The 24,101-nt window shown below is 35.9% G+C and overlaps 2 protein-coding genes across 2 annotated transcripts; one reads left to right on the forward strand and one right to left on the reverse strand.

Annotated features, from left to right (window-relative positions):
• Window positions 1-323: 323 nt before the first annotated feature.
• On the reverse strand, window positions 324-13,039 carry LOC128211534 (programmed cell death protein 4-like). The gene is made up of 9 exons (XM_052916437.1): window positions 12,589-13,039; window positions 10,540-10,643; window positions 9,260-9,373; window positions 8,631-8,852; window positions 7,689-7,901; window positions 4,081-4,188; window positions 3,491-3,601; window positions 2,840-2,979; window positions 324-2,192 (listed from the first exon to the last, which is right to left on the reverse strand). Exons 1-9 carry the CDS (start codon window positions 12,851-12,853, stop codon window positions 2,132-2,134), a joined length of 1,338 nt encoding a protein of 445 aa, XP_052772397.1. The 5' UTR covers window positions 12,854-13,039; the 3' UTR covers window positions 324-2,131.
• Window positions 13,040-17,710: 4,671 nt separating this feature from the next.
• On the forward strand, window positions 17,711-21,670 carry LOC128210784 (uncharacterized protein K02A2.6-like). The gene has a single exon (XM_052915134.1). The coding sequence runs from the start codon at window positions 17,711-17,713 to the stop codon at window positions 21,668-21,670; it is 3,960 nt and encodes a 1,319-aa protein (XP_052771094.1).
• Window positions 21,671-24,101: the final 2,431 nt, after the last annotated feature.

The raw sequence follows: 24,101 nt of genomic DNA on the forward strand, positions 1-24,101 counted from the left end.
AACCGCGCAACAACGATCATTACCAAAAAATCCAATACGCTACAGGACCTGTGCAAGTCATCTCGGAATACTCCGCATGAAAATTGACGCATCAGCCCTGCATTAATTTACGACTAAAAAAATCCAGCCCACCCTTAAGTGTATATTCGAGCCAACCTGGGATGAGGGGGGGGGGGGGGGGCTTCAGTCCTAAAGCCCAGGGCTGAACCCGCGCATACAGGTTCATCAAGGATATTGAAACGATTCAAGAAGGGAGGCTAAGAGTGCAGTGTGGGTCGTGTACCATCCTCAACTAGTTATCATTTCATGTGAACAAGAATAAAATAATTTCGCAGGTTTATTAAAAAAGAATCCATGTTGACTTGTATCCTTGTTTCATTCTGAACACAAGAAGACGAACAATAACAGTATTGGTAACTAAGGTGTATTGAAATCATAACAAATAGTACTATAAATGAACACACAACGCAATTCAACACTTGTGGAATTTTCAGCGTTGGTAAGCATGTATGTTATTTACCAGACCCATTAACTGTGCTGTAGTTTATTAGAATGTACAATGATATGATAAAATAATAGCAAGCTTACATCCTGTTATAATACAAGTTTTACTGCAACTCATGAATGGTAATTTATTAAAGCCCACTGCATAACATGACCATGCTCATTCATCAGCGGTTTGATAATGATAAATCTATGTTGTACGCGTAGCATCATCCCTCTGATGTACGAGAATGAACATAACATGCTTTAAAAGATCATACGTCATCTGGGAGCATGCGAATATTGCAAAATCATATAAATTTAACCGAAAACAATAATTAACAAGCACAAGATCGATAAATAGGGACTCGTCATGGTACATGTAGTTAACTATCAAATACATAAGCAACAAATTCATAGGTGAATATTAGTCTACATTTGGTCATGTTCTGTTTATGTACATGACCTACTTGAAAGCCACCTATAAGTGTAACAAAATCCTGAAATAAGCTGAGATTGACATCATTTTCTAATAGAGTTTGCCACAAAGGTGAACTTAAAATGAAAATTGGTTACTATGCACATTTCACTATACAACAGTAATGTATCTAGTAAATTTATTGATGAAAAGAATGCATCATAAAATGTTAACCTATTTTTTTCTATCAACTTGAAGACACGTAAAAAGCAAACAAGTTATACAGAAAAAAAAGACAAATATGTAATAAAAATTCCACATTTGAACATGATTCTCTTCAATTAAGCCATCACCTGCATGAGATAATCATTATAATCATTAAACAGTAAACAGCACTTGTATTGCATGTCGACAATAAGTCTTCGGAACATGTTAAAACAATAAAACATCTAAACTTGGTGCTTATTCTCAGAATACATTCAATAGATCTTATAAATCTCAATTTCCCACTTCCTTCAAGGTATATTAAATTTTGAAATTCATAACAAAATAATCAATTTCCTAGTGCTCAGAACAGTAAACTGATTGTACATTTATCTAAATGACCTAAACCAAAGAATGCTTAGAAAATGTCACAACACAGAAACAGCAGTAAATGGTTCATACAGAACAACCAGGAAAGAAATCAAGAACTTTTCAGGGACTTCTTCAAGTGTTTTCCCCAAATTAACAGCTAGTCAGGTTTTTTGGATTCAGGGGACACGATATGTTCATACTTATCCAGACATAAATAAATTTCAACCATCTAGTTCATTTATATATCAATTGTATATAAAATGCATCCAGAATATCAATAAAAAAGAAGAAAATTTAACACCAAGTTCAGCTGTAAACATATATAAACAAACATTTTATGAGTAACAATAAATTATATACACAACTTTTAACAAAATATGACCTAACCATATCTTTAAGATGCACAATTATACTAAATTTCTAGTCACCAAACATCAACCTTGAATTAAAATCAACATCAATACTTATTTTTCAAGGGTGAAAAATGTTCATTTAAGCAGGTACTTGCCTGTGAAATGAAAAATGCCAATAATTGTACATCCACTCCCAAACAGGTGTCACAAAATACACATGCCATGCTCAACATATGCTTTAAGTCATGTGACATTATTATGGCCATTTGATTGGCTGAAGTCAAAGATCACTAAAAATAGATCACAGAACAGCTGGTTTAATTTTTCCGCCGTCACCCTCTGACACGAAACGCTTCCTTCCCCTAAAAAGGATAAAATACATGTTTTTCAGTGATTGAAATTCGCATAATTCCCCTATCCAGGGGCCTAAGTCATAGTTTTGATTTGTGTTGATGCATTATGGATTCTAGTATACAAATTACACATCTTTCAGCTTAGAGGTCCTGGGTTTAAGCATAACATAAAGCCAAATAAATGCCTCTCACAGCCTTTAGAACACTGCAATCCAGATTTCAAACTACAAAACTGACATCAACTGACTGATACACAACATCTGAACAGCTACAATGTATCCTCAAACAAGGAGTATAAATAACTCATCAATTACCAAAACCAGAGTTGAAAGATGTGCCTCAAGTCCCTTAAATTCACTTGGTCTTAAAAGGTTTTATTTCATGATTAAAGGTAAAGTTTTTGCCCCGAAAAACCTAGCCAAGCCAACAACACCAACACCAAATATATTACAGTATTTCATCCACATTTCGAAACTAATAATCTAAGGGCATCAAACAATCAACCCAAGGGGGGAAGGCAATTATTTTCTTAATGGGTGGGTGCCTTCCCCCCGGGGGTCATATGCTTAAATGGAATAGACCTTAGTGGTCAAGCTCAACACTAATTGCTTTATAATAGACCATTAAGACTTGAGATATTAAAAATAAATACTCACCCCCTAGGCAGCTCCCTGTAAGTGGCTTCATCAATGAAGCCATCACGATGACACAAATCCCCGAATCTTTCCAAAAGCGTGTAGGCATTCGGCACATCCAAGTTGATGTCCGGCATGTTGTCAAACACTCGCTTGAATCCCTGAATTTTATGGTTGGTGACAAATACACATATAATATTTAGCCTAAGTCTGTCATTTCCACATGAAACTTGAAATATGTACCTTACGGTGTTCTTACAAAATTTAACCAGGCAAGGGGGATTTGGCTCTTGAGAGAGCCAACAATCAGAATGTGGATTCTTTTACATCAGTATGACAATTATATAGCCCTACAAATGTCTAACATCCCCTGCTTTCTACTCAAAATTGTTATGACGGCAAATTGGCAACATGGATTCTTTAGAAAAAAAGGTTATCAAAAGTAGAATGCTTGCATTATAATTGTTCACATTTTGTCAACAGCAATTTCTATTTCATAATTATCTTTGGCATTAATACGGAATTGCACTAAAATATGAAAATAGCAATATGTTAACAACTGTTATCAAAATATTAAATACCACTACATAATTATTTTCAATGATTTAATTCTGCATAAGCATAACTTTTACACCAACCTAGCCGACTCAGTATATAGAGTTGTGTTTATACCTGAGCCACTTGTTCCGGGGTTAAGATGCAGTGTTCGTACAGAGACTGAAGAAACTTGGACATTCTCTCTGCTGGTCGCTCCGTACCATCTTCCAACACCATCACAGTGGCCTGTAAGGAAAAAATTGTGCGAACTATAAGAGAGATTGCTTGTAAAAAGGAACATGCTGACATTCTCTCCGCCGACTGGCTGCATACCATCTTCAACCACTGTCACAGTACAAGACAAGATATGCAAACAACTTGTCATGTTCATAGTTAGAGAGATGTGAATCAACTACTTGAAGGCTCTGAAAAATCCCATTTACTTAAGAACCACCCCCTTCACTCTCAATAAAAGGCAAAAGCCCATCGCCTCATAGACTAGTTCATGATGGAAGTGTGGTACCTCTCATTTCTGGTTGCTCTGGAAAAAATCCCATCCTCTTAAAAGATACAAACCTATCCCTTAAAATAAAGCTAGAGAGCCCCTCACCTCCTAGACTAGTTTATGATGGAAATGTGGCACTTCCAATTCCTGGATGTTCTGGAAAATCCCATCCTCTTAAAAGACCCAACCCTATCCATAAAAAAGCTTGTGAGCCCCTCACCTCATAGACTAGTTCATGGTGGAAGTGGGGCACCTCTAACTCCTGGAGGCACCTTGTCGCTTCAATGATGTCACTGGACGACAGGTACTCCTTCAACAGCAGCACCATCTGAAATAGAGCAACTTTTCTTAGCACTACCAATCGCTGGAATATTCAGTGGCTGCATTATTTCTTTAAAGGTATTGAGAATTTCTTCTTTAGCCATCCCACAGTAGTTTATTGCCCCCTATAGCTAGCCTGTTAAATGGCTGTTAACTCCTATTTAACTACGTGATAATTGGATTTATAATAGTGGACCGACCATATAGTTTTACTGGGGTACATTACTTAGAGCCTAATGGTGAGGGAATACCCATCAAATGCTTTTAAGGATTAGCAAATGAGGTACACAAGTTCTTTTATTTCAATGTGTTTGTTTGTTAAATTTAATTGAATGTTTTCTGATGCACCAGTATGTACATGTAGCTTCCAAATATTTGGTTGTTAGCTAACAAAACTAAAAGGTATTAACGCGGCACTCTCACAGATTGAACATTTTGTCAACTTTTTTTATTTTTTTGTCTTGGAACGAGCCATTTTTTGCGAAAATCCATGGAAACCAGTTAAGCCTGCTGACAAAAAATTAAATGCAGATTTTTATATTTAAGTTCAAAAATTGATGTTTTATGCATTTTTCTTAAACCGTTACGGTTTAAGCCATAAAACATTAATTTTCGAACGGAAATGGGAAAATCTACGATCTTATTTTTTGTCAGCAATCTTATATCATTGGTTCGCAGATATTTATGCAAAATTTGCTCTATCCAAGACAAAAAATAAAAAGTTGTTAAAATGGCATACCTGTGAGAGTGCAGCTTTAAACATCATAGATAGTACATGTGTATTCAGGAAAGCTCAATAATGTATGACATTACTTCTGAAAACAAGACATGTATCAAGATTGTCTTAACAAAATGATAAATGAAGTTATCATCCATCAATTTAATGGTAAGAAACATAGCACGAGAATCAATCAAATGCACACAGGAATCATACGCACTTTTATTTGAAGTTCTCATATCAAATAGACGTCATAGGTACAGTTTATACAGATATCATAGGCCATTGATTAATTCTATATTATTACTATATATACAGTACTTATTCTATAAATACAGTACTGAATGACGACAGTTAATACAGATATCATAGGTGATTGGTTTAATTCTATAAATACATTACTGAATGACGTCATGTTCAAAGCATGCCAACCGTTTTTTCATTGAATTGTTACACAACATAACAGAAGATTTAGCTACAGTATATTATATAAGCTGTTTAGATGTATCATATTAAATAAAACAATGTTCATTTATGTTGTTTTTATCCATGTCTTAAGGTTATTGTGTATTACATTATAATCTTAGTGTATATACGCTTGTGTCGTGGCTATAAAACTGTCTATACCATTTGTAATTGGTCAAAGGTAAGATGCCGATTTGCCAATAGAACTGACAAGAGGCACATCAGTGCCTGTGCTCCACTGGCCAAAAGGTTCAAGCAAAGACCACCTAACGAACATTTTCGTCAAGTTTCATAGAAATACAATCATCAATTTTTGAGGAGAAGTTATTTAATTTTTTTTTTTACTTTAATAGCTCTGGCTGCCATGTTGTGCAGTGGACCGAAATGATTTGGGCAATTTGAGTAAAGGAGCACCAAACAAACATTTCTGTCAAGTTTTATCGAAAAAAGGTCATCGGTTTCGACGACACGTCGTATAAAGTTTTTTTTATTTTTTAGCTCTGGCAGCCATGGTGTGCAGTGGACTGGAACCATTTAACAAATTTTGGTTAATGACCACCCAAGGAACATTTCTGTCAAGTTTCATCAAAATCTGATCATCGGTTAACATTTAATCTGAATAGATTATGAAGCAAATATCTAACCTGAACAAGAACTGACGAGATAGAATCGACTTGGTGTTTCACTTACACTTTTCGGCCATTTAAGTTACTAAAAATAGCTGTTTCATAAACTTTCAGAATGTCACTTAAACGAAAATTAATGTTCAGTCTATATATACTTTCCTATGTATAAATGTACGGTTTTTAAATTGATCTTTTTGTGAGAACTTTATGCTTATATGTTTACTCATAAATTATTATTGTTTAAAAATTATTTAAAGATGCTATACGTGAAAAATTAAGACATTATTTTTTTTTCTATTAAAGGGAGGTAATTCAGTAGTAAAATGTAATCAAAGCTATTAAAGCATGGCATTTCTTTTCTAACCATGTTGATATTATTACAGTCTATTCAAGCAAGATGCCTTTTGTTTTTACATAGTACCCATAGGTTCTGAAAAACAAGGAGCACTATTCCCAACAGAAGGATGTCACTCCCTATCACTGCATGAGCATCATAATAAAGAAATGTTTACTCAAACTGCAAGCTGCTCAATTGAAATAGGTATTTACCTCAAGCATACAGTTTTATAATGTGGCAAAATAGTCGGACTACTAGATTGTCATTCGGACTAGTAAAATATGCCATTATGCTAGTCCAACTGGCTAGTAGGTTAAAATGTTTTTCGTGAAGACTGCGGACGAGAAGTCCTTAAAGGTTTTTCTATTTTTAACTCTCGCAGCCATGTTGTGCAGCGGACCGGAACCATTTGGGCAATTTTGGTTAAAGGGCATCCCGATGAACATTTATGTAAAGTTTCATCAAAATCTGATAATCGGTTTCTGAGAAGATGTAGTTTAACGTTTTTTTCTATTCTTAGCTCTGGTGCCCATGTTGTGCAGCAGACCAGAACTGTTTGGGCTATTTTGGTTAAGGACTACCCAAGTAACATTTCTGTCAAGTTTCATTGCAATACGATCATCGGTTTCTGAGGAGAAGTCGTTTAAAGGTTTTTCTATTTTTACCTCTGGGGGCCATCTTGTGCAGTGGACCGAAACCATTGAAGCAAATTTGATAAAGGACCATCCAAGGAACATTTCTGTTAAGTTTCATCAAAATCTGATCATCGGTTTCTGAGAAGATGTTCTTTAAAGGTTTTTCTATTTTTTTGCCCTGGCAGCCATGTTGTGCAGCGGACCGGAACCATTTGAGCAATTTTGGTTAAGGACCACCCAAGGAACAATTCTGTCAAGTTTCATCAAAATCTGCCTATCCGTTTCAGAGGAGATGTCGTTTAAAGATTTTGCTATTTTTAGCTGTGGCGGCCATATTGTGCAATGGACCAGAACCATTTGAGCAATTTTAATAAAGGACCACCCAAGGAACATTACTGTCAAGTTTCATCAAAATCTGCCGAACCGTTTCAGAGGAGATGTCGTTTAAAGATTTTGCTATTTTTAGCTCTGGCGGCCATATTGTGCAATGGACCGGAACCATTTGAGCAATTTTGGTAAAGGACCACCAAAGGAACATTCCTGTGAAGTTTTGTCAAAATCCGCTTATCAGTTTCAGAGGAGATGTCGTTTAAAGTAAAAGTTTACGCACGCACGCACGCACTCACGACGGACAATCTGTGACGACATAAGCTCCATGGCCTTCGGCCAGTGGAGCTAAAAACTGAAGCGAATTCACATATCAAGGTCACAAATAACATTGCCAACCTGTTTAACTAAGTATTTGACAGGTCGGATACCACCACCGATCCCCCAGATGTTGTCCAGCCTCACAATGCCATGTTTCTGACTGAGTAGCAACTCAGCCTTCTCAAGGGCGGCCTGTTTTGCCGTGTTGTCCACCTCGCCCTTGTAACTCATAATGTACTTTGGCGGCAGACAATCATCCGCCACCGCACGCGCCATGAACATACCCAGCATCTGTACAAAACGAGATGAATAATATGGTCTATCATACTGGTAGGTTATTCGACTTGCCTAAAGTTTTGTATAATATCGTCAATAGCTTAAGAACACTAGTTTTGTTTCCATTCAAGGTTCTACATGGAAATGTCTGTGTATAATTGACATTGACTACATGTAATATAATGGCAATAAAAATGAACAATTTATACACAAACAATACCACAAGTTGTCTGTTTATTATATCTATATAGTGAAGAAGGCACTCTGACAGCTCAAGCCAATTAGGGTCTTTGCCCAGTTTTAAAAAAGGGCAGGGTGCTGCAGTTAAGGGGCATGGTATATCAAGGTGAAAGCACATATTATTGAGCTGTGAAGAATTTAAAATCATATAAACTTGACAATAAATGTTATCAATGTGTTTAATGCAAGTTGTTTTAGGTTTCAAATGCCAAGTATATTAAATTGGTATGTACATATAATTTAATACAGAAGCTTTTAAACAAAAAACAAAAAAATATTAACTCTTAAGCCTAAATGATAGCTATTGCAATTAGCCTAGTAACTCTTTGTGTAGTGTACCTGGCAAAACATGTACCAAGTTTCATGCAAAAATCTTGAAACACTGACTAGTTATGGGCAAAATTTAAATGTGTCGATGACGCAAAGGTGATCAAAATCGCTTCACTCTTTTCCCTTGGTAAAACAGATGACCCGAAAGTTAAGGATTAACAAGAGAACACTTACTTTTGGTGCTTCAGGTAAGTCAATCACAAGATCTGCTAAACCCTTGAGCAAATTGTCAAAACCCGTAGAAATGTCTTTAGGTGAAATGATTTTTCCATAGAGATCAGAAATGAGGATGGATATTAATTCCCGCTGACTGGCCTTCCGGTCCATAGCCAGCGATATTGCAAGTTCAACGACGCGACTCTTCATCTTGCTGATGTTTATTTCGTCCAGACTGGTCTGTGAAATAAAATTGCAGAAAAATCACAAATAAAATGTCAGAAAAATATTGTTGCCTATAACCATATTTTAAAAAATATTCTTACTACCATACTTTTTCCACATACGCTTCACAATACAGCAATTCAAGTAAGGAAAAGCATTACCAAAATTGTTGAAGGCACAAGAATTACTGAATAACGATCCAATTTTAAGGATATCTAAACCTGATATATATGTCTACATAACTTATGAAACTTTGTCAAGTTTATTGTAAATTGCAAGTGGAAACAAGACATTGTTTTCCTAAAATAACCATCCACAATTTTAAAATGTTAACAGTAACCGAACAAGCGTTCTGTTACAGTTTGCAAACAAGTTTTACTACGTATCGAAATAACAATTTTTCATCAAGACTTCTACCTTACCTCAACCTCCTTGGTAATGCTGTGATTGAAGTACTCCAGAATAATTGGGGAGACTATCTTGTCAAACTCCTCCGGAGTCACCAACGGCTCTATCTTCTCAACCACATAATCACCCTAAACAGATAAATAAATATTATGTATTGTAACCGGTCATATTTTCATGGTTGTATTTGACCTTATCGGTCATATTTTCATGGTTGTATTTGACCTTATCAAACAGTAAGGTAGTGGTTATAAGAGTACTTCTATTTTCCAGCTGTCACCACTATCACATTTTTCATGACTTTTTACAACTGCAAGCTGCAAGCAACAGTTGAACTTTCATGCCCAAATACCATAAAATCATGACTACACAGGGGTTGGAGTCTGATGGTCAAACATCAGTGCCAACACAAAATTGGTTAGTGTTAATTTTGATATTCTACAAAATGGAGCAAGCTATCTTGGTCAGTGGCCTCACTGCGCTCTATGACTTTTTGTAGAACTTCTAACATATGTATTTATATATGTACTCATACAATAAGAAGCTTTAGTGTATTACATTTAACAGAATGTTAGAATTGAGAGTGAAGGTAAGGTTTTAAAAAATTTGTCTGATTTCTTACTTATTACCACCAAAATGTTATTTTCCAAGCTAGTATTGCAATGAAACTTAGCAACAAGATGTTGACCATTGAAATACACTTTCGAGTACTGATACACTAATTTAAGCAGCTTTTGTTTTTCATTGAACAAAGGGCTCCATAAGCAATAAGAACAATAAATCATATTCAGATTAACCAATTATCAAAATTAAACATTGAATGAACAAACCAGAATTCTGACATAAGTACTTGGCATCAATGATTTTCAACAAGCCCTTCTTTATAAAATCCTGAATTTCAGCAAGCCCAGGAAGCACTTCACCAGTGCTGGGTTTGTGCTTATTTAACCCACTGGTTAAAGTATTGAGTCAATAAAGCAAATTAAATTTAAATACTCAAAGAACAAGTTAGAGCTAAACTAGTTGATGCCAGCCTTCCACTACTCATCACAGTAGGCAAAAAGGCATGCAAGTATTCAACCCAACAATTATAATCCAGAATAAGAGGCCTTGCCACACATCATGTATCAAATGTATTCAATTGTAAAATGCCTACAAGCATACAAAGTTTCATGAATACCTTGAAAAAAATAATTCCCCACTGATGGCAAGGACATGTTAACAAATCAAGGCTATGACAATACTGGGACATTTTCCTTTGAAAAACATACCAGCCAAAAACAGGCAGTCAGTTTACCTGATTATCTGAGTCATAGTTTGGGTCGTTGGCGTCCCTGCAGCTCCCATCTACGAACAATTCATCCCCTGGGGCGCCCCATGTGCCCTTACCCCCTGAACCACCTGTGGTCAAATCATTCATCAGTCTTTAGTTTATATTTTATCTTTAAAGTAGATTGTGACAATAATCAATAGCTTACAAAATCACTCTGAAGCCCATATCCTGGGTAGAAAATAGAACCAATTTCCATTTTGATAATTTCACCAGTCTTTATAATTAAGCCATCCTTAGATTGTTTGCAGTGGCATGTGATCAATTGGCCCAAATGGCCATTATTTAAACTTTAACCACCTCAGGATGAAGCCACAGAGAATTATTTCAGTGTTAGATCATATTTGATTAAAGTAAGTCTTTCTGATGTATTAAAGATTCAAGTAACAATCCTCTTACCAGCTAAGACAAATTACTTTAATGGAGCATTAATACATGTGTGGTGGTGGAATACCATTAATTTTTTTACATTTTAAGTGAGGCTACTTAGGGTCAGCGAACAGAACATGTCTGGACATTTTCAAAAAACAAAAAGGGATCGTTGGTATTTCATTATTGTCAATACAACAGTCTGATGCAATTAAATCATCATTTGCATGCTGGGGTTTCACATGACAAAGAAATGTTTGAAGACCTCGCTTAGTTTTTGACAATTGACGTATTCAGAGGGTATGGTGGGGGTATTTTGGTTTATTGTTTGTTGTGTGAATTGTATGGGAAATTTGTATAACAAAGACACAGTTTGAAAATATATAAAAAAGGTGATTGCACATTCAATTTAAGTTTGAGAATTTGCTGGTTTATTTGTAATGATTTTGTAATTGTCCACGCAAGAGCAAGCATTCAATGATTAAAAACTAGGATTTCCCTTTAAATGGTAAGTTTGTTTTTTAACAAAATACATTCAATACCAAAACTTGTAAACTGCTTTTCCTTAACAAACTTTTTTTTGTTTTAATTTGCTGTTTCAAAAGTGAGACATTCAATTTTGATCAAAGGGAAGTAACTACAATTGATAATTTAAATACTTCTGAAGTTATTTTTCACTGTTTTTATTTTGCTATGTAACCGCAAGCATAAACAAAAAGCTGTTTTCTTTTAAGTGTTGTCATCACTCAGGATTCTAAATAATATTTAGGACAGGGCTATTTCATCTTTCACTGAGGGCAAAATTTCAACAAGTTACCAATTGATACAAGTACATTTTTCCATAATTTTAGACATTTGTTTGCATATTTTTAAAGATAATCATTGGGGTGGAATCATTGTTTGTGCTTATCTTTTATGTTAAACTTCCATTATTTTGAATAAATGAGCTTAAAAAGTTTAACATTAAATTTTCCCAAGATGAAGAGGCCTAAAGCCTCCTAATTTTCACTTAAAAAGCCCCATTATTCTCCTATACAGTCCCACAGAATTTTTTGTACGAGTCAGGCTATTGTAAAACTGTGAGTAGTTGTTTCCATTCCATATTTCTTAGACCTAGTGCAAACATTTTCAGACCGGCCAAAACAATGACATGGCAAAAAATAATCATGAATTATCAATCAAATCAACTCCTGTCAACCATAATAAAAAAAATTCAACTGAGTTTAGTGTTACTCTAAGTACACCGGATAAACAGGTTAGCATTATAAGTCTCAATGCAATTTTGTTGTAAAACATCACAAAGAGAACGATGTTAACCTTGATATGACCCCTTTGTGTGTATACCACTCAGCTGATTTCATCCATGACAATAAACATGAATTGAATTTCAGGCTGATGAAATGCATGAAGTTTATAAATAACTTCAGATCTAGATTTGATAAATTATTGCATTGATGACAATTTTTATACACAATTCAATTAATTATACATAATCATAAAATATACATGTAACTCTTCATATTTTATGAATTTATTTTTTTCCCAACAAAATAAACAATAGAATGCATTTTATTTTGGAGTATTTACATAGCAAGAAGTACAAAACGTCGATTGGCATCTTAAAAATGCAAAGATGTAGCCCTATACCTTTCTTCGGCTCGCCCCTTCCGCGAGCGTCCCTCGACTTGCGACTGTTTTTCAGCGCTGGCAAAGCCTTATCCGTTCCGTTGCCATTGCTGGTGGTGGCATCCCCTCCCGAGTTTGTTCGATTGATTCGCTTTGCTTTACGAATGAGCCTAATTGGTTTTCCGGGTTCGTCCAGGCTGCTAATCGGGTCAACATCCCCAGTCATTTCCATATCGTCGATTTCGCCATTTTGGATTTCGACTTGGCCATTGACAACTGTTTCCATTTTGCGCACTTAACAAAGAAGCTAGAATGATAAAAGTTACAACCAACAGTTTCTTACCACCGTACTTGTGAAAGTACCAAGCTCAAAAACAACTGTCTTTCGCTCTATTTTGCAAAACCAGCCTTTTCTTCGCCTTGTTTTTGTCGCACAATGTCGATTGTTTATGTCCGCAGTAGATAGGTCACGTGACGTGAAGAACGCTCTCGATTGGTTGACCTAGTTTTGTTTTTCCCGGGGTTGACTGTTTACAAGAAAAAATAAGCTTTTAAAAAAGCTAACTAACATCACGTAGATACACTCGTTTTTTTAATAAAAACATTTTTATGCTGCACGTCCGTTTTACCAATGTATGTGTGTGTGTATGTGTAAAACGAATTGATTCGAATTGATCACAGAGACTAGTTGATAGTCGGACTTAAAATCCGTTAGCAAAGATACACTATTTATGCAACTAACGAGCACCAAAAACCGATAGCAACATCCGTCCGCCTATAATTTCGGTCAATCTTTTGCTCGGTATAAACACAGAGCTTGTTGATTGTAGATTGTTTCTAATTTCATCTATAAAGTATTAAGTCTTTGCCTCTGAACTCATTTAGAAAAACACGTTTAGTATTCATAATAGGTGCGATCACGGCAACACCTGAATCGTGTCTCCGGGTGAAGATTTTTCGTTTAAGTCAGAAATGCCAGAAGTTGAGAAAAATAAAGAGGGATGGTGAATTGCGTTCGCTTTTGCAATCTGGTTTTCATGCACCTGAATAAAAGATTACTGAAAATATTACGCTTGCAGATGAAAACCAAATAAGACAAGTGCAAGATGCTGCAAGGAAAGTTGTTCAGGAGAATCACAATTTGAAGAGAGAAATAGAACATGTTGAAGATACAAATGAAAACCTTTCTTTTCAAATTGAACATTATGGAAAAAAAACTTGACATTGAGATGAAATTGTAAGATATGATGAATGATCGCTACGGTGAAGCCATGAAGTATAAAAGAGAATATCACAGCTTGTAACATAAAGTAGAGTCAGTCATGATGGCAACATAAATTTCAACACAAATCAGACCAGCTAGATAAAACAACCAATGAAATTTCAATGTTACGTGAAAAGTTAAGAAACATTCTACAAGAAATCTGAACAAAAAATCAAAACGCAGAGAGAAAGCAATACAAAACAAAGAAAATAAGGTTGACGAAATAGAAACAGAACTAGAACAAGTCAAACTGGAAAAGAGTGATGTAGAAGAAAAAATGAATCACTGCAATCTGAAATTAATAAGCTGAAAAATGACAGAAAATCATTGTTAGATTTGTAGGCTCAAAAAATCTAGAAAATTTGAAATGGAAGCAAATAATGATAAAATTCACACACTTAGACATGAAATCCTAGAAAAGGAAAATCAAATTGCGGAACTCTATGAGATTAATGAAGTTTTGAATGATAATGAAATAATGAGCTTTTATAATGACCAGTACACATCAGAAGTCCGACTTTAGTCAATGAATTTGGAGTTAGCCAGAAAAGGGTGAATGGTGTAATGAAAACAGTTGTGCAAAGTTTGACAGGGAAGACACTCAGTAGGCTTCCTAACACTGGTGTCCTATCACGTCTCGGAATTGAATCAAAACGGGTGGCACAGATTCAGGTTGCAGAGGCTATGGTCAATGCGGGTAGTGATGCTTCAACAGTCAAGGGAAATTGCTTACATCAAGATGCTACATCAAAATTCCATCGTCTTCCAATCATTTCAGATTACAACATCAGATAATATAATATACAGCCTAGGTTTGTCAGAAATTGCTGGAGGAGACTCAAAAACATTGTTTGAAACATCTCAATAAAACTTGTCTGAACTATCAAATGCACTCAAACATGATCAAAATGGCATTGCACAATTAGTTAGTACAATTGTTGCAACAATATCTGACCAAGGTGCCATCAATCCAATCTTCAATAAACAACTACAGGAATTGAGAGAGTCTTTGATGCCAGCCATTGTTAAAAATTGGGACACATACTCACATGATACGAAAACAGAATTGTGCAAATTGTCGAATAATATTTGTAAAATGCATGTGTTTGTAAATATGGCCAACGAGGTTGACAAATGTATGAATGTCTTTGAAAAAAGTGTGTGCATGGGAAGCAACCCATTTTCTTTGGGATGGTTATCAAATATTACCAGTTTAACTTCATTTATTGACACATCTTTTAAAATGGAAATACTTTTTAAACATTTAGAGAACTACATGATTAGTTAAATCTTACAAATACTTTTGAAACCTACACAAGATATAAATGAAACAATGAACACCATCCATTTTCAACTATTGCCTGATAAAAACACCCATATTTGCAACAATAGTATTTTCCTTAACTATTATTTTTATAGAAACCATATCTAACTATAAACTGAGTACACATTGATCAATTTTCAATGTTTTGAACATCATAGTGCACATACAAAAGTATATGTGTAAATATATAATGTATTTTCTAATGCAGCGGCGCGGCCATATTGGAGTTTTTGCATGAAATTATTTTTCAAAGGTATTCCGTATGTCATAACATATCAGTAAATATATACTTTCTTATATACATCATGATGTATAAACATCTACTTATTTAGTCGTCATAGTTATTTATTTTAAAATAAAGTCCAATGTATGTTGCTATTTTCTTATCTACGGTGGCCATTTTGTCCGCCATATTGGATTTTTGCATTTTATAAATTTTCTAAAATATTCAATACATCATAATCTTTCAGAATATGAATACTTTCCAATATCTCTGATTTGACACGGACATCTCATTTCAATGAAATGCAAGATTGCACAAAAAACGGTGCCATTTTTATACAGTCCTCATATATATAAAAGAGCTTGTGATTACAAAATGTGCCATCTTCAGGGACTTAAATGCTTATAACTTTGCTTCTACTGGGATATTTTTTTCACCAAATAAAATTTTTCGTGTTTTTTTTAAATGTCCTCTTTTCAGTATTACAAATTTAAACCATTTTAATATTTATTTTTTCATTTTTCACTGAACCCCCTATCATATGATATGCAGTAATTGTTGCAGATGTTACCAAATCCGTGTTGCATACAGTTTACTCAGTATTTTATACTTAGCATTATGTTAAAATAGGATTAAAGGTAATATTTATTTGTTGCCATATGTTGAATCATTACTTGCAGATAATATACAGATCAGAATATGGTTGTTAAATCGTTCAAACGCATATTCACTATCTGTAATAGCCGTCTATTATACCTAAGTAGGGTATGATACATCGCTATTGAAAATTACAAATGTCTGTACAGTTTATCACCAGGTTATGTTCAAAACCTTGTAGCTTTTATTTAAAGCATGTAATTTTAATCGCAGCTATAAAAACGGTGTGGATGTACCATCCGTAAGAACAACTAAACATGGGGAGAACCGCTTTGAGGCCAGCAAGGTATGGAACAGTCTCCCAAAGGCAAAAAGGTGATCCCAAAACTACATGGTATTAAGAAGGCTGCTCCGCACCTGGACAGATCCCTCTTTTAAATGCTCAACGTGAAAATAATCTTTTATAACTTAGAAAATAAACAAAAGAAATTGAGAATTATAAGGTGTTTCACTGAATATCTTGTATTCTTTATCTCCAAGGAAAAGGACTTTAGTTTTCAGTGGGATGGCATACACCCACTAGACAAGATAAGATATTCAAATACCATTAAGTATATCAGCGGCATTTTGAATATAAATACAATCATCAAATTATATTACAAGGCCTAATATCTATTCATGATTGTTTCAAATTTAAATATCATTAAAATCTGTCAATCACATTCAACTACTTGTGTTGTTTTTCGGCAAGTATCTATAAAAGTGGCATTTGCAATTAATATACTTACACAGTGGTAGGTGATGATATTGTCAGGACGGTGGCCGGGCAGGGTTTTAATGATTACCAGTGGGTAGGGATTGACCCAATCGGAACACCTCGGCAAAGTATCCAACAGGAATTAGCTATCTCAAAGCTTGCCGGAGATGGCCGAGTTGTTACGATTGGGGATTGACCCAATCATAGGAGCAACAATGCCTTTGTTCGCTACTGTTTCTGATCATATGAGTAAAATCTAGTAGTATTTAATTACATGATAATTTAAGTACCTCCTCTTAAAAAATACTTCCTAAAGATATTTTTTCTAGCAAGCTGAATTAATTATAACATTTTACCAACTACACATCACTGTACCGTGCTGTTTTTCCCATGTACATAATCAAGTCAAGTCAAATTTTATTTGTAATAATTATACTTACAATTTTACTACTTTAAATGTATACGATTAGCCATAATTTATACTCTTGAAAGAACAAAGTATTTTACAGTGATATATCAACTAGAGGAACCGCGCTCGTGTGGATTGCCCGTACACAGCCGCCAAAACTAATTGATGTTATCACTTTATATAGTGCTCTAATCCACCTTACCTTTTTGTAATCGTACGATGAATATATTAAGAAACGGCTTTTGTAAAAAAATATTTAAATATTTGTAATGTTGTGAGCATAGAAGCTCCGCCTCTATATGCAAATTAGTAACCGCCCTGCTAAGGCACCAAGGTGGAACCCCTAGAAGTATCAGAGAGGCAGTATGATTCAGACTATTGATGTATTCACATGTTATACACTTGTAGAATAAATGTAGTATATATTTAAGTGTCTTTATTACATACCTACATTAAAACACAACAATGGCGACGAGGATAAAAGTGTAAAACACATGAAAAGCGGATTAACTGTGTAAAAAAAAACTGTGCTGTGTAATTAATTAGTAGGACTGATTATTTACCAAAAAATGGCTCAAGGATTACCAGTATTCCCATCATTCAATGTCACTGAAACAGCAGTGGACAGTCGCTGGAAAAAGTGGTTAGGTCGACTAGAAATCATGCTAGTTGGTATGGATGTCAAGGACGCTAAACGCAAAAGAGCGTTACTTTTGCACTACGCTGGTGAAGATGTTTATGACATTTTTACAACACTTCCAGACGTCGAGGAAACGTTTGACGCCGCCAAGCAAGCACTAACCCAGTATTTTGCACCCAAGAAAAGTATTGAGTTCGAAGTGTACAAGTTTCGACAGGCAAAGCAAGAACCTCACGAAAACTTGGACAGTTTCCACACACGACTCAGAAAGCTTGGAGAACACTGCGAGTTTGCAAATACAGACAAGGAAATTAAGTCACAAATAATACAAGGCTGTACGTCAACAAGACTAAGGCGCAAAGCGCTCAGATCAGAAATGTCTTTAGACGAAATAATCAAAGAAGCGCGATCTCTAGAACTATCTGACAAAAACGCAAGCGAGATAGAACAATCAGCCAACCACAACAACAGTTACAACACCTGTACAATCAGGCAAAAGCGAAAACCAAACCATCGTCAACAACGACAGTCTACCAACACTTACCGTCAGTCACAACAGAAAACACGAAGCTGCAGAAACTGTGGTAAGGAGTATCCGCACATGAATGGCCAATGTCCCGCTGCCGGCAAAATATGTAATTTTTGCAAGAAAATGAATCATTTTGAGATTGTTTGTCGTTCAAAGCACAAACAGTCAAGGCCAGTGCATACATTGGGTACCGATAATTGTTCAGACTGTGAAATTTCGGACAATGATAAAAGCAGTAACGAATTTGCATTTGGACTTGCAATAAATTCAAACAAGCCAGACATATCATGCAAACGACCTACAATCAAAGTCAAAGTCGAAGGTCATGCCCTAAAAATGCTCGTAGACACAGGGTCATCGATAAATGTCATTGATGAAAAAGCATACAACGCCATGAAACCGAAGCCAAAATTAAACAAAACGGATACGAAAGTATACGCATACGGTTCAATTGAAGCTGTCAAAATTATGGGCCAGTTTCAAGCAATGATAGAAACCAAAGACAACTTTACGACAGCCATGATATACGTAACGAAAGGAAACAGTGGCAATCTGTTATCATACTCTACATCAGTGTCACTGCAAGTCGTTCCAGAAATATATTCAATGACAAGCAAAAGTGAAATATGCGATAAATTCCCGAAGGTATTCACAGGAATTGGGAAATTGAAAGACACACAAATTGAGTTATTTGTAGACAATACAGTTCAACCCGTTGTGCAACCACATAGAAGAATACCATTTCACCTTCGAAAACAGGTGGAAATTGAACTCAAAAGGCTCGAAGACATGGATATAATCGAAAAGGTAGATGGACCAACAGACTGGGTATCACCGATTGTCGTAGCACCGAAACCGAAGAGCAAAAACAATGAAATACGTATCTGTGTAGACATGCGCCTCCCTAACGAAGCCATTAAAAGGACTCGACACATTATACCGACAATAGACGATCTTATTGTGGACTTAAATGGTTCAAAAATATTCTCAAAATTGGATTTAAATCAGGGATACCATCAACTTGAAATCTCAAAGAAATCACGCAACATAACCACATTCACTACACATGTTGGTCTAAGACGATACAAAAGACTAAACTTTGGATTAACATGTGCATCAGAAGTTTTCCAAAATGCAATACGGACCTCACTTGAAGGACTTGAAGGTGTACAAAACATCAGCGATGACATAATCGTGTATGGCAGTTCGCAAGAGCAACACGACCGTAGACTGGCAGCCGCCCTACGACGTCTACAGGAAAAAGGCCTCACACTGAACAAACAGAAATGTGAATTCAACAAGAAAACGCTTGAATTCTTCGGCTATATTTTCAGTGAAAACGGATTTTCTGCTGACAAGAAAAAGTGTGAAATAATCAAAAACACACCTGCTCCACAAAACGCATCAGAAGTACGAAGCTTCCTCGCAATGACAAACTATGTCTCCAGATTCATACCAAACTACTCCACAACGACAGAACCTTTGCGAATGCTCGTGAAGAAAGATGTCAAATTCGTTTGGGAAGAAAGACAGCAAAATGCTTTTGATAAACTCAAATCGGATCTAAGCAGTGAAACTGTAATGACATATTTCGATCCAAAATTGACAACACAAATTGTTGCAGATGCAAGCCCCGTAGGCATAGCAGCAATCATGCTTCAAGGAGGGAAAGTAGTTAGCTATGCAAGCAAATCATTAACAGATACCGAGAAAAGGTACTCTCAGACCGAGAAAGAAAACTTAGCTATCGTATGGGCAATTGAACACTGGCATATATACCTATTTGGACACAAATTCACCGTCATAACAGACGCAAAAGCGCTTGAACACATATACAAAAACCCAAAGTCCAAGCCGCCAGCCAGACTGGAACGGTGGCGAATGAAAATGCAAGCCTATGATTTTGATGTCATATACAAGCCAGGTGAATCAAACATGTCAGACTACCTAAGTAGGCACCCTGATGTCACAAAGACGCAAGCAAGCAACGCAGGAAAAATCGCAGAAGAATACCTGTCATTCATTACATACCATGATGTTCCAAAAGCGATGACGTTGCATGACATAATCAATGAGACTAGCAGTGACAACGACCTACAACAGGTGATGCAAAACGTCAGACAATCCTCGTGGAAATCAAATTACAAAACAAATACGGTACTAGATACACTTGCACGTGTGAAAAATGAACTGACAGTTGTGACGTTCAAAAACGGCGAAGTTCTCTTGCATGGAAATAGAATCGTGTTACCTAAACAGTTGCAACAGAAGGCTATTTCAATAGCACACGAAGGACACCCAGGAATAGTTAGGACAAAACAACTATTGCGCGAAAAGGTGTACTTTCCAAAAATGGACAAAATGGTTGAGGACTTGTGTAACAGTTGTATTCCCTGTCTCTCAGCAACTGATAAAAACTCCAGGGAACCACTTCAAATGACTGAAATGCCAAAACAGGCATGGGATTCAGTGAGCATGGATTTCTGTGGACCATTTCCTGATGGAAAATATCTTCTTGTTTTGATTGATGACTTTTCAAGATTCCCAATTGTTGAAATAATAACATCTCTTAATGCAAAATCAGTTATTGAGAAGCTTGACAAAATATTCTCAGAATATGGAATACCTGAAGTATTGAGAACTGACAATGGACCGCCGATGAATAGTGCAGACTTTCAAAACTTTTCAAAACAATTTGGTTTCAAACACAGAAAAATAACCCCTATCTGGCCTCAAGCAAACGGAGAATGCGAGCGTTTCATGAAAACAATAGGAAAAGTAATTCGTGCAGCAAAAACTCAAAAAGCAGATTGGCGCACAGACATGTATGCATTCGTACGCAACTATAGAGCTACAAAACATGCGACTACAAAATACAGTCCAGCAGAACTATTATTTGGAAGACAGATAAGAATAAAATTACCATTTGCACCATCGAAACCTTCAAAGGAAAATGTGCAAGTCAAAGCTCGTGAAAATGACGCATATCAAAAAGCTAAAATGAAATCGTACGCGGACGCAAAACGGCATGCAAAGCCGGCAACATTTAACGTTGGCGACTCTGTACTTGTCAAACAACACAAAACAAACAAGTTCTCCACACCTTTCGACAGTCAGCCATATAAAATTACAAAGATAAATGGTTCGATGATAACAGCGAAAAGAGGAGACAAGTCAATCACCCGCAATTCGTCCTTTTTCAAGCTGATAAGGATACAAGACTCCGACAGCGAGGACGACTTCGACGACTTCTACCGTCCTGGCACTGTACGTACGGACGAACAAGAGCCTTCACAACCGAGACGTTCATTGCGAAATCGAAACCCCCCAGAACGTTTCCAAGACTTTGTGCAAAAGTGATTTATTGTGAAAAGGGCATAATAATCCCTTTATGGATTTAGATTAATTTACCAATATGTTTGCGCATTCTTTGTATATTTAAGAAATGGAATATTTGTTTACTTTGTTATAATTTTAATTCAGGTCATTTCGATGCTAGTGCAAATTTCTTTATATGTAACAGTGTAATTCTAGTGACCAGTCTATATTTATTGAACAGACTCAACTTTCTATCGAAAACTGAGTTACCTGGAATTCTTTGGAATTTACAATCCTCCCAGAGACATGCTATTAATCTCAGAAAACGACCAGTGTAATGACAAACAGATAATTTGTTTTCAAAAACTTTGTGGTGAATCAAGCAATTAGTGCTCACCGCTGCCATAAATCTGACACCGTTGGACATTAGCTCTATCTGACACTGGCCATAATGCCACAATTCGTAAACTACCAGAACATTAACTACTCTCCTAATGAATTGACTATCAGGTGGTTAAACATGTTAATGATTGAAATTGTTTTAGTATTAAACTAATCTTTGGCAGATGCTGAAAGTTTAAATCTGAGAAAAGATGGGATGTAATGTTGTGAGCATAGAAGCTCCGCCTCTATATGCAAATTAGTAACCGCCCTGCTAAGGCACCAAGGTGGAACCCCTAGAAGTATCAGAGAGGCAGTATGATTCAGACTATTGATGTATTCACATGTTATACACTTGTAGAATAAATGTAGTATATATTTAAGTGTCTTTATTACATACCTACATTAAAACACAACAATATTGTACCTATTTAAAACTATATGATTTTATTTCTTTGTTATGTTATGTTTGTTTGTTATTCGTGTCGGAAAACACCTCATTGACCTAATGTGTTTTTTGTTAGCATAAACAGCATAAATCCGACTTTAAGTAAAGATTTTTGTATCTTGTACCTTGAATCTTGTGTTTAAACTGTTTTCGAAACAGACGATAAAACACACGCCATCAAAACTGCAAAGGTGAGTGGCTTTCCGCCACCACGTCCATGCCGGTATCTCTCATAAATTTGACGTTACAGCAACGTAGTTAGTCAACCGACCAGTGCTATTCCCTTTAACATGGGCTTTTGACAGACCCGTTTAAAGCGCCACCCGGGAAAATCCCTGGTTGGGTGTATTGACAAAATTTCCGTACTGAAAGTGTTGGATTAAAGCAAACAAATTTTCAGTTCTAAATATGTTGATGTGTCAGCCGCCGCCCTCTGATCCCAGCACCCAAACTGTGCACAACATTTATAGTGTGTACTAGTGCGACAAGCAATGGGACGAAAATGAGAACGTGTGCCAAGTGACGGGGCAAAAATGCCACGATGCGTCAAACAGCAGGTCGGAAAAATGCACCAAAAGGTGGGGCAAAAATGTGTCATAAGGCGGGGCGAAAATTCACACGGGACGCACATATGATGTCTAATAATCTGCCATTTCGCGTTTTCGCATTTTCGTGGCGAAAGAGCGAAATGCGACAATATGTAAACCCGCCACATGACGGGGCGAAAATGCGCCAAATATGCGGAGCATACATGTATGCGCCAACTGGCGGGGTAAAAAGCGAAATAATAATGCGGCGCATTACCCCTCGCCTCTGGGCGTATTTTCGTCCAACATTTGGCTCAAATTGGCCCGCCATGTAGCGGTTTTTCGCATTGTCAAACAGATGGTAGTAGCTGAACCGACTGTAGGCATTTTCATATGAAAGTGCTTGATGTGTGTATCCATTTAAAATATAATATTTTCACGATCGAGCAATTTCTTGCAAGCACTTTACAACGATGTGATGTACATGTTATTGTTCTCACTTTCGATTTCACCTCAAATATGTACAATCCACTACTGAATGCAAACGCAAGCCGATCCAACCCACTTTAACAGATCAGACAGGTGTCTGGTTTATGCAGGCAATCATATATACAAATTGTATATCGTGACTACAATTAAGTTAATAATAACACAATGACTGAAAAGCAACCTATGAACAAGGCAAATTGCTGTGTTTGCAAACTGAAGTGATTAAAGGCAACTTACCAATAATGGGTTAAACATGAGCCGTACATCCAGTACATGGTGTCATTTTTATAAAAGATTTGAATATTGGTGACGCAGATTTTGAGATATACATGCATTCTGCACGTGCAGCGAACTGGAACCAGTCACTAGTCATGACAGGGTCTTATATTTATAAAGAAACCTTATGTAAACTTTAGCGAAATAAGAAAATAAATAAAAAAAAATAAATATATATATATATATATATATATATATATATATATATATATATATATTATTAATTATTATTATTTTTAAAACAACCATAATAACCCTCTCTATATATGTACATGTACATTTAAAAAACATGTAGGCAAAGTAATGTCAACGCACTCTCTGGTCTTGAAGAATTTCCAATAAGTAAATAGTG

This window comes from Mya arenaria, chromosome 12, assembly GCF_026914265.1.
Source record: "Mya arenaria isolate MELC-2E11 chromosome 12, ASM2691426v1".
Classification (NCBI taxonomy): domain Eukaryota; kingdom Metazoa; phylum Mollusca; class Bivalvia; order Myida; family Myidae; genus Mya; species Mya arenaria.

Excerpts from the sequence above, each read along its gene's own strand:
- LOC128211534 (XM_052916437.1), bottom strand. The coding sequence starts at position 12,853 with ATGGAAACAGTTGTCAATGGCCAAGTCGAAATCCAAAATGGCGAAATC. Across the intron at positions 7,902-8,630 it reads ACTTACCTGAAGCACCAAAA|ATGCTGGGTATGTTCATGGC; the intron begins GTAAGTGTTCTC and ends CGTTTTGTACAG. Across the intron at positions 3,602-4,080 it reads ACCATGAACTAGTCTATGAG|GCCACTGTGATGGTGTTGGA; the intron begins GTGAGGGGCTCA and ends TTTTCCTTACAG.
- LOC128210784 (XM_052915134.1), top strand. The coding sequence starts at position 17,711 with ATGGCTCAAGGATTACCAGTATTCCCATCATTCAATGTCACTGAAACA.